This window comes from Apium graveolens, chromosome 2 (genome assembly GCF_009905375.1).
Source record: "Apium graveolens cultivar Ventura chromosome 2, ASM990537v1, whole genome shotgun sequence".
NCBI lineage: Eukaryota > Viridiplantae > Streptophyta > Magnoliopsida > Apiales > Apiaceae > Apium > Apium graveolens.
In genome coordinates, this window is record NC_133648.1 from 285,180,805 (window position 1) to 285,191,774 (window position 10,970).

The window sequence follows — 10,970 nt, forward strand, 5'->3', positions numbered from 1 at the left end:
ACTAATAAAAATTTTACCTCCCAACATCAGAACACATAATGTAATTTAGAGGTTATTACATTGAACAATTTTTCTTAATCTCAAGCCAAATTATAATGTATATATAGGTTCTCCATAATAAATGGTACATAAACAAGGTCAATAATTAGTAGTACAGAAGCTATTCATGTATATCAGCAAAGCCCAAAAAAGATTGCCGAGTGTAGTGTTAAGAAAATATTACTGATGGAACTGAGATATGGCTTGTCAGCTACACCCATATAGCATTAGCATTTTTGAGAAGTGGCACCAGCTTGCCCTTTAGATGGAGGCTGAACACTTCATTAGCTCCCCCGATAAGCTCCTGGCCTATGAACACAGCTGGTACGCTAGGCTTGCGTCCTAATGCTTTCAGTTCTTTTTCCATTTGCTGACCATTTGGATGTTCATCAATCTCGTATACCACAGGATTTGCCCCAAAGCTGCATATAAGTGTCTTAATGGAATGCGACATCGAGCAAGAGCTCTTGCTGAAGATCACAACTGGATATTCGTTGCCCATTCTTGTGACCAATGCCATTGCTACAAGTGAGAAATACGCAAGATATTTGATTAACTGTGAGAATTTTCTTTTGCAATGTACTTGATGAGTTACTAGAACTTGGTTGTGAGGGGTTTCCGTTGAAGAAGTGAGTAGAAAATAAATAGACGAGTGAATGGCTTTACAAGTGATGCATTGTGTAGCCTCCATGAAGAGGCGGTTAAAGATGTTGAGCTTATCCGATTGAGATGCCTTTTCAGCAAGAATCTCATTATGCTCAGATGAAGAACACCAAAAAGAAAACAGATGACCGACCTCCAAAAAAGTTGAGCAGAGAAGATGAGTTGGATGTAATTGATCAAAACACTAAACAAACGTGGGACTAAAATAACCAGTCTTGACAAGGCCTCCATACAAGTGTAGAATAAAATACATTCGCTCCCTCTCAACTTTCAAATTTTTTGGCTTACAAGCTGTATCTTGTGTCGTGTCGTGTACCCAACACAAAACCAACACAATATATCAGTCGTGTATTTCGTGTCTTGTACTTTTTTTTCGTGTCGTGTATTCAAAATGCAAACACAAACATTAAATTCCCGTGTTGTGTTTGTGTCGTGTTAAAAATTGCTGGGTGTACTTACAACACTGTTAACTCACGGGGATTACAATAGAATCTATGATCTCTCTGTTTCCACTAATTACTGGTTGCGATTATAATTGAGTAATTAAGTTGTCTAAGCAATTGCATAAAAATGTTCCAAGAGAAAGTTATAATATTATCATGACAATATAATAAGATTGTAAATGAGTATCAAAGCATCTAGTTGTGTTGTCTCCATGGCAGAGAGATAATGGTGGAAATATTCGCATGTAAAACCAACAGGGCAAATATATGTTATTTTCAGAATTTCAGGCATGAGGGAGAGCCACGTATCATGTACACTGCTTTGGTGTTTTTTCAGAATTTCAGGCATGAGAGAGCCCCGCGTATCATGTACACTGCTTTGGCTACAAAGAAAGCGAAGGGCCATTTTTGCATGCATAATCTCAAGTGCTCGACCATGCACAAAATCCACCCAAATATACCAGCATGTCCAGAAGAAAGAAAAGGTGATGCTTTTCTACAGGACATTCCTTCACTGGACCATGTAAGTTGAAATGTTTTAACAAATATAACTTCTGTTTAACCAACAAAAACTCTCTCAAATCACTGTTGGATATGCAAATTTATCTGAAGTTCATGTCAGAAACACCATACAACAATCTCTTGCTTAATCTTCAATCTAAGATACATTAAATTACTGAGACATGGTTTACTGGTGCCTTTAAGAATCCTTAAAAGATCATCTGATATAAGTTACTCACGACTCAATGCGATTATTAATATTAGACCTTTTGTTGTACGTAATTGTTGTGCATGTGTTCTGCCTAATGACTGATTCTCTTGTGCCTTTTTACATGAATTCTGATGCCATCAAGTTGTGAGAAAGGGGACCATAGGAGAAAGTTTAAATGTTTTGGATAAACACTCATCTTTCTCCGCGTCTGCTATGGGATCCTACAAAGATAATAGCATAAAGCATGCAAGAAGCAATATCACAATGAAGATAGACATCAAAAGAAACAACAAGGGGGGGGGGTATATTGGAAGTAAATCACCATGCAATAGTAATCAAGCAGGGCAAGAGATCAAACTCATCTTCATTTTAATTACTTATTAAATAGCTCTGTCAGAGAAACAAATTACAGTATGGCCTGTTGTGATCTCATAGGATTGCCAATGGTCTTTGTATACATGTGATGTTATTTAGCACTTTGATCATAGATATAATATCGCAATTTGCCGGTACAGAGGCTTTAGATTCACTTATGAGCTGATCTTGTAACCAGGTGATTGACATAGACTAAATTTGACAAAAATTTGGGACCCTTTGTCTGCATTGCATAATATCCACCTATCATGAATCACAGACATGTATGCAATGCACGAACACATTGGAGAAATGCACTAGGATCACGAGGCATGGAAGCTTTCTGCTATGCTAGTGTTTAAACTGTTGTGCATCTTTGAGATACTCAGTGCATGTGATATTTTGAGTTCTGCTACTTGCAGATTGTGTGATATATTTGTACCCTCCCCCCGAATTCTAGTATTTTGACCATTTTCATTACTTTAAGATTTTTTGTTGTTCACACATGTTTATAACTATTACTTTAAGCCAAGGCCGCATTGACCTACTCGAGATGATTAAATTTATGAATATGATTCCAGAATATTAATTTGACACAGCAAGAGCTCGGTGCATCAAACTTTGCCACTTCACATTATTAACATTGTCACTATATATGTTAGTACCGATAAAAGAGAAGCTACATATGGAGATAAAACATACATATCTAGGTTCTCAAGTATTATTACATAATTATAAGTAGTATAGAAGGAAGAAGCTATTGTTGTTTGTAATTATTCACGCCGAAAAATTTGTTGTGTGTTGAGAAAAACACTACTGAAGTCATACATGCGTTGTCAGTTACAACCATATAGCATTAGCATTCTTGAGGAGTGGAACCAGCTTGCGCTCTAGATGGAGGGCAAAAACCTCATTTGCTCCTCCAACTAGTTCCTGACCTATGAACACAGCTGGTACGCTTGGCGCACGTCCTAATGCTTTCAGTTCCTTCTCCATTTTCTTACCATCTTCATGTTCATCAATCTCATAAACAATTGGGTTTGCCCCAAAGCTGCATATAAGTGTCTTGATGGAATGGGACATGGAGCAAGTGCTTTTGCTGAAGATCACTACTGGATATTCGATGCCCATTCCTGTCACTAATGCCATTGCTGCAAAAAAGAATTATGCGAGATATATGCTTATGCTAATGAAACTCAAGTGCTTGAGAGATAGATAGATATTGTAATGTACTGGATATATGAGTTGCTTAGACTTAGTTGTGAAGAGTTTGAGTTTAAGAAGTGACTATATATAGACGATATAAATGGCTCTACAGTGACAAGTGATAGATCGCTTAGCATCCATGCAGAGGCGGATATTGAGTTTATCCATGTAAGATGCTTTTCAGCAAGATTCTCAGTATGCCCAGATCAAGAACACCAAAAGAAATCTGATGACAGAAAGCTAGATGTGATTGATTAGATGTGTAAACAAATGTGGAATCAAATCACTAGCCTTGACATAAGCTCCGTACAATTGCCGAGCAAACTATACTTAACAAGGCCCCGGGCTTATTGAACTTTCAACTTTTAGTATTCATGATTTTATTGCAGAGGGAGTTTGGTTCATGGTCAATGAGCATAGTTAACGGGAATCAGAACCTCTATTAGTGTTTGGATTAACAATTTGGTGATTGGGAATATGAACTTCATTCTCATTAAATTTGTAAATCATTCTCCACTTATCCCTTAGGATACCATGTCATTCCCTTTTCCAATAACCCCATTCCCTTACCTCTCATTCTCATTCCCGTATCTGATTCCGGTTAACGATCCAAACGCCCCCTAAATCAGATTCCAACTAACGATCCAAACGCCCCCCTAAATCAATTTTTACTTTATGTACTGATTTGGCAAGAAAATTATAACACAAATTTGACCAATGTCAGTTGACACAAATTTGACAGACTGTATCCAGAAGACGAACGCCACCAATTATAAAAGATTATAGCTTACAACACCTGAATAGTTTCGGGGCACTGCATTACAATTCTAGATCACTCTGCTTTAACTGACTGGTGGTGAATACGATCAAATTCTCTAAGCAGTTACAAAAATTATTATGACCACAGAATGATATTGCTACAGGTATAAATGCATCTAGTTGTCTGCTTTGTAGATAATATGTAAAATATATTCGCATGTAAAACAAACAAACAGAGCAAAGTATGTAGTGTCAAATTTTCAGGCATGAGATGAGGCCACGTATCATATATAACCTCTCCAAGACTGCTTTGGCTGCAAAAAAAGTGAAGGGCCAGTTATGTTTGCATGATAACTCAAACAATAAACCATGGGGCAGTTATGCTTGCATGATAACTCAAGTACTCAACCAGCAAGCAACTTCAACGCACATCTGCATTCGAACGAGATACCATTGATGATACTCTCAAATTCTACATAATCAAAACTTTAAATTTTTGGGTGTCAAATCTTGAACTTTTGTTTGAGCTTCTTGAGTTGTGGAGATGAGGATGCAGTGGCCTGATGGTAGCACCATGTTGGCCAAAATACCATATGAGATTTTACAGGCAGAGAGTTGCGCTGGTTTTTGATAAATATAAAAGGGAAGCTTGCGGTAGTCTAATGATCATGCTCTCTTTCTCGGACCCTGCTCTCTTGCACACTTCCCGCCCCTATATGATTGGTTTGGTTTATTCACAAAATTTAAACATTCTTATTCAAACTCGCTTCAATCTCGGATTTTATGGAGCTCCAAACTCTGTAGATATCTACTTATACTTCATCGGGATCAAATTGATGCCAAACAAAATGAGTCTCTTTATTCACAGAGCAAATATAATCTGGGAAGTTTATAAAATGAATTCTAAATGTATATCTAATAATAATAAAAGTAGACCTGTATACCAATACCGTCTTCCTTCTAGTTCTAGGGTTCAGGTTTAAAGTATAATAAGTTTTCTTCTATCTTTCAGATATCTATAACCAGTAGATTTATAGAGAGTTCTTATCTCATTCATAATAATCATAATCGTCACAGTCTTTTAAGTGAGTCTGCAATGATGCAAGGCCACCTAATGCTGATCTTAACAACTTTGAAGTCAGTCAAGAGGCACGATGAAATGCATGTCATGTATGTTAACATCAAATGAGCTGCGTCTTTATCCAATTGACGATCCTTGTCTAAACATACATTAGCCGACATGTAAGCTGTGATCACTTTGTTGAATTCTAGAGTTCTTGTAATAGGATTCTCTTGTAGTAAACCTCATCCAGAAGGGTGAAAAGGCGATGCTTTTTCTTGCAGGAGATTCCTTCACTGGATAAAGCTTTTTTGTTTTTTAAACTAAGATAACCATAACCATCAGCAAGAAGAAGAGTTAAGTCACTATCTCATATAAACAAGGTTTCTCTAAAGTTAAGTGTAACGAAACCATAAAAAAACAATTGATTGCTTAAACCAAATTTTATGAAATTACTAAAAAAAACTTAATCATCATCCCATGTAAGGTACACCCTGAGATTTTTTAGTATAGACATTTTGTTGTATATTAAATATTGTTTAGGAGTTCTGTTTATTACTTGATTCTATTGTGCTCTTTGAATGAACTCAATTCCAGGAAATTCTGAGGGGACCTTATGAAAAAGTTCAAATGATATGGATAGACTCTTATCTTTTTCCACATCCACCAAGGGATCCTACCAAGTTTACAAAATGGAACATGCAAGATGTAGTATCAGAATGAAAATTAAAGAAACAATAAAAACTGGGGGAATATCTAAAGTGCATCAGCATGCAATGGTTATGTAACAAACGATGGCATCAAACTCATTGCATTTTATGTAATTAAACATTTGGATTTGGCTCTGTCCAAGAAACACAAATCAGTTGATTCAAAAGCATAAATAGAACAGAAAAACACAAGTTCTGTGGCCTCCAGCAATAGCTTAAAAGTGCAGATGGTTCAATGGTGCCTGTATCCGATGTCATTAAACATATTAATCAAATTGGGATAAGAGTGAAAGTGACTATAGAGGCCTTGGATTAACTTATGAGCTGACTTTGTAACCACGTTAACATGGAGATATTCATTATTTACAGGAGGAAAACTCAACTTCAGCACAAACATAAGTACTTCTTTCACATATGACAACATTTTATTATGCAGGAGACATAATTAAACTCATTATTTGTAACAAAAATGTGCCTCTTGAAAAAGTATTTTTACAAAATTTAGAAGAATATATCCACCTTCCCTCTGCGGCTCTTCTCATCGCCTGATGGTCATTGTCAAAAAATATCACCTAGGGCATTTCCCTTATCTAAAGAAATATCCTCAAGAACTTTAGCTTTTTGTATTGCATTAAGTTGTTTATTGTTTTTTTTTTCATTCTTATAAATTGAACAATCTAGCGATCACCTCAGCAATCCACTATATATATGGATGATGAAAGCTCAAAGTCTGCAACTACACACAAGCTTTCCTTAGATCTCAATATCTACATAAATCACTAATAATCTAGTTGCCTTATTTCTGCTTGCATTACATCATTTTCACTTCATAAAAAACTCAAATTTCTTAGCATAATGGATATGATAAGAGACCTTGCATCAATGAAGGCTGCAGTGATCTTTACCAAGAGCTCATGCTGCATGTGCCATAGCATTAAGGTGCTCTTTTATGAACATGGTGCAAGCCCCGCAGTTCATGAACTTGATCAAGAAGCAGATGGAAGGGAAATGGAATATGCGCTTCAAAGGCTAGGTTGTAATCCTTCTGTCCCAGCAGTTTTCATAGGTGGAAAATATATAGGTTCGGCCAAGGATGTCATATCCATGCATGTAGATGGATCACTAAAAGAAAAGCTAATCGAAGCCAGAGCTATCTGGTTCTAAACACCTAACATCAATTTATTATATAAATTCTGCTATATCCAATCGAGAGTTAATTTTTTGTTATAAATTTCAAAATTAGCTCCATACCATATTAAAAATATTATTGTATTTGTAGCAACACCTTCTCTTTTTGTCAGCTATGGCAGAAACAAATAGTTGATGTCAATTAATGTCTTGATGAAAGTGCCTTCTAATATGTATAATCTGTATCATTTCATTTTCATACTAATGATAAAGTACTCTCTTTCTCTTGTGTTTTAAGTTCTGTCAAGTACGTATTTAGATTTTGGATCAATCTGTATGATCAGACACCACTTTGGTGATTGTGTTTACAAGAATATTCAAATTTAACCACTGAATAAAGGTTCCACAACCACTAATCTAAAATTTTTCAGGCAGACATGGACAAAGAACTTATCCCGTAATGCAAAAATGATGATTGTGCAAGATGCTGGTAATGATCCTTTCAAACAACCAGTGGATTGACCTTCTTTCAATTGTATTAGCAATCTTGACGATTTTTTTTTTATTTAATGGCTTTCTAATTATACCAATATTACAGTCAGTACCAATACCAAAGGACTGTTTCAATGGTAAATATACTTATAGTAGGACTATTTTTTGATGAAGAGAGCATCAAGGTTCTGGTCCACCTGACTTTGGCAACTGAGAAATACTTATGTCAAGCCATGTGCTGTGTGTGTGCTCACAACCACTGCTAAAAAAGGGACTGAGGAACCTAAAAAATTCCTGTGTCCCCCCCCCCCTTCCCGAGTTCCTTTCTCATTCCTTATGAAATTGGGAGTCTGTTATGTTACAACTCTTAATAACATACAGTGCACACGAATAATATATGCTCGGACAGACAGATACACAGAAATGACACAACTTTAGTTGCACATGAGTTCATGTCGTCGACATGCATTTATATTTGTAAAAAATATTTCTTGCAGTGTTAGTTAACGCCTTTGTATTTTGCACTTCCTCTTCACCTTGTGGTTATAGTATCTTCTGGTTGTTAGGCTCAGAAACCAGAAATTCTTGTGAAATGATCAAAAAATCTCAAAATATTTAATAGGCAAAACCAATTAGTTAAACTTCAGTGATAACAAAGATGAGTTTAAACTTATCGTGCTTTCTCCATTTCTAAGGTGTTGCAGACCATGTTGTTACAGCTAATTTGATGTCTAGAATTGGAAAATTCAAAGGTTGCAAATGCTTACCAACTTACTAGTCCTCTGGTCTAAAATGTAGTAATGAATTTGTTAGGATACTTGGTTATCAATAAAACGTGATAAGTTGTTGGTTCTATTTCTATGTCATCCTCTTCATCCTTAACCATCACTTCCGCCCCTTTCATCTGCACAACCTTTTATTCCAACCATGCGGAATTAACCGAAAAGAAAGCCACACACAGATGAGGACATAATTATCTCTGTTTTACATATCTAAGTTAGATAAAAGAAACTCCATATTTTTCTGACTGGCAACAGTTTTAATTAAGCAGACGCAATGAAACAAATTGAGGTTATATTGCAGCTTCATTGACATGTAGAGTGGCCAGAATGTACATCAACAGACTTGTTGCTCACACGTTAGAGGAAAGCTTGCAAGTTGATGTGTGCAACACTGAGAATCTTTTACAGACACCAAAAGTCATTTCCTTTTCAGTCCTATGGTTAAGATTAATCACAATCCCAGACATCTGCCTTGTACATCCCACAAGACACTGCAGTACATTTTTTCTTTCTTAATTTTGTTCAATATAACTTAAAGTCATCTAACATAGGTTTTGCCAAAGCTCAGTGTACCATGTGGTAGCTGCAGTATACATCAGGTATCTAAAGGTTGTAAATCTTGAAATTTTAGAATGAACTTTATGGTGTTTATGTTCAAGTGTTAGGCTTTGCGTTTTAATTGTAAAAACTGACAAGATTCAAATTACTAGTAAAACCATTTTTATACCAAAAGAATCACATACAAGATCATTGTGAGAGAATCTCTAGGGATTTGAACATCTTAATCAATTTCTTGACATCTTTCCTACTTTTTTGGAGATCTTTAAATTCCATGAGATCTGCATATAGTGAGGACATGGTCACTAGTTTGCACAAGTCTGTGTCGAACCCAACCATTGATGCTTTGATCATTGTTTTAGGGAATGTACAAGAGAAAAGTACTAAATAGTCCTTGAATCAGATGTTTACAATTGCTCATGTAAACTTGTCCTAGGGCGTGGGAGAAGTAAATATGTATTTCTCCAACTTGTGTAGCACATTGGCTTTTGAATGTTCTTTTCTGAATACAGTAGTCTACCAAAGGCGTTTATAAATAGAGCAGGCTGGCTGAGAACTCCAGGTACAAGCAACTTACAGCTTCAAATTATTATTCTCCTCAGTTTACTCCTAGAAAAAACCTTGGCTAGAATATCCAAACTAAAGGAAACATAAGGATGGACAAAATAATGCGAGTAACCTCAGAAAATGGAGTGGTGATCTTTAGCAAGACTACGTGTTGTTTATGCTATGCTGTGAACATTTTGTTTCATGAACTTAAGGTAGAACCCGTGGTTCATGAAATCGATCAAGATCCCGAGGGAAGGGAAATAGAGAAGGCTTTGTTGAGGATGGGATGCAATAACCCAGCGGTGCCAGCTGTGTTTATAAATGGAAAGCTTATCGGTTCCACCAATGAAGTCATGTCCCTCCACCTCAGTGGCTCTCTCATTCCTCAACTGAAGCCTTATCAGAATATCTCTTAAAGTCTACTGCAGCTTTCATAATTTACTCCATTTATATTTAGATGAAGAATAACTTTGCATGGTAGTTCTTTGAGCTCACACTTGAGCACTTGGCTATGTGCTTATGTCTACATGCATTCTGTATTGTGTATTTGTTCAACTTTGTCTAGTAATTAAGCAAGTAGTGTGTTTGCCTAGTGAAGAAAGACAAAAAGAAGATTGTGTAGCCTATTTGTATTCCTTAATAAAATTAGCTTAATTTATAATGCTCCAATGCCTAATTGGCTTCACTGCATCAGTTCATTTAATTGACATACTTGGTTATATTTCAAGGATGTTATTATCATCAAATGAATTTGGTCATAATTAAACAAGCCTCTAATTCCAACTAAATAAACCAAACCAAAACAAACCATACCTACTCAGAAAGAGGGTCAGGACATGATAATGTATACCCAAAGATCTTATAGCACCCCCAAGGAGTAGGGAGGCTGTTTATGTTTGTGTGACTGTTCCGAGTTCCGACTACATAGTATGGACTTATCACTAGAGAAAATTTAAAGGTACTGCTAAAAGTCTCGTGTTTGTGGTACAAATGCCGTTTAATTGCGCACGCAGAATAGGTTCTGAATGTGATGATTAAAGTCTCAAACAAACTGGGATTTGCAGTAAGATTTATAGCTCTTACATTCAGCCCTTAAGAGGAAGGGTTAGCTAAAAATCATGTAACTGTGTATATAACTGTGGTGCAAGTATGAAAGTAGATTTGATTTTGAACACCTGAAAGAGGAGATTGTTGCAACGACAGTCCATTAGCAGAAAAGTTGAAAGTAGAGAAATGCCTCCACTTTTCCACAGTATGAGGTGCCATTGAAGCTTTATTCTACCAATTATGTTGAAGCAATTTGCTTTTGTCCTTTGTTTCTCAGCTAACAACCCTTTTAGCTTTCCATTTTAATGTCTGTAATTATAACTGGTATTAGTGTTTAATGACAAAAATTACCGAACCGCAATTTGGATTAATTGTTGTACCATATGACTTGACGGGTAAAGAAAGGAATCTGTTCTTTTTAGAATACTGCCAAGTCTCTTAAAAAAAATTCCAAATTTTTGCTAAATG

The 10,970-nt window shown here is 36.0% G+C and overlaps 4 protein-coding genes across 4 annotated transcripts; 2 read left to right on the plus strand and 2 right to left on the minus strand.

Moving 5' to 3' along the window:
* LOC141706334 (monothiol glutaredoxin-S2-like) lies at positions 1-1,021 on the minus strand. Its single transcript, XM_074509122.1, has one exon. It carries the CDS (start codon positions 728-730, stop codon positions 251-253), a length of 480 nt encoding a protein of 159 aa, XP_074365223.1. The 5' UTR covers positions 731-1,021; the 3' UTR covers positions 1-250.
* A 1,802-nt stretch (positions 1,022-2,823) lies between these two features.
* On the minus strand, positions 2,824-3,835 carry LOC141706335 (monothiol glutaredoxin-S2-like). Its single transcript, XM_074509123.1, has one exon. It carries the CDS (start codon positions 3,358-3,360, stop codon positions 3,052-3,054), a length of 309 nt encoding a protein of 102 aa, XP_074365224.1. The 5' UTR covers positions 3,361-3,835; the 3' UTR covers positions 2,824-3,051.
* A 2,826-nt stretch (positions 3,836-6,661) lies between these two features.
* Positions 6,662-7,352, plus strand: LOC141706336 (glutaredoxin-C11-like). The gene has a single exon (XM_074509124.1). The coding sequence runs from the start codon at positions 6,802-6,804 to the stop codon at positions 7,108-7,110; it is 309 nt and encodes a 102-aa protein (XP_074365225.1). The 5' UTR covers positions 6,662-6,801; the 3' UTR covers positions 7,111-7,352.
* A 2,015-nt stretch (positions 7,353-9,367) lies between these two features.
* LOC141706337 (glutaredoxin-C13-like) lies at positions 9,368-10,462 on the plus strand. Its single transcript, XM_074509125.1, has one exon. The coding sequence runs from the start codon at positions 9,563-9,565 to the stop codon at positions 9,869-9,871; it is 309 nt and encodes a 102-aa protein (XP_074365226.1). The 5' UTR covers positions 9,368-9,562; the 3' UTR covers positions 9,872-10,462.
* Positions 10,463-10,970: the final 508 nt, after the last annotated feature.

Bases quoted from the DNA above. Each gene is read 5' to 3' on its own strand.
- LOC141706334 (XM_074509122.1), bottom strand. From the start codon at position 730: ATGGAGGCTACACAATGCATCACTTGTAAAGCCATTCACTCGTCTATT.
- LOC141706335 (XM_074509123.1), bottom strand. From the start codon at position 3,360: ATGGCATTAGTGACAGGAATGGGCATCGAATATCCAGTAGTGATCTTC.
- LOC141706336 (XM_074509124.1), top strand. From the start codon at position 6,802: ATGGATATGATAAGAGACCTTGCATCAATGAAGGCTGCAGTGATCTTT.
- LOC141706337 (XM_074509125.1), top strand. From the start codon at position 9,563: ATGGACAAAATAATGCGAGTAACCTCAGAAAATGGAGTGGTGATCTTT.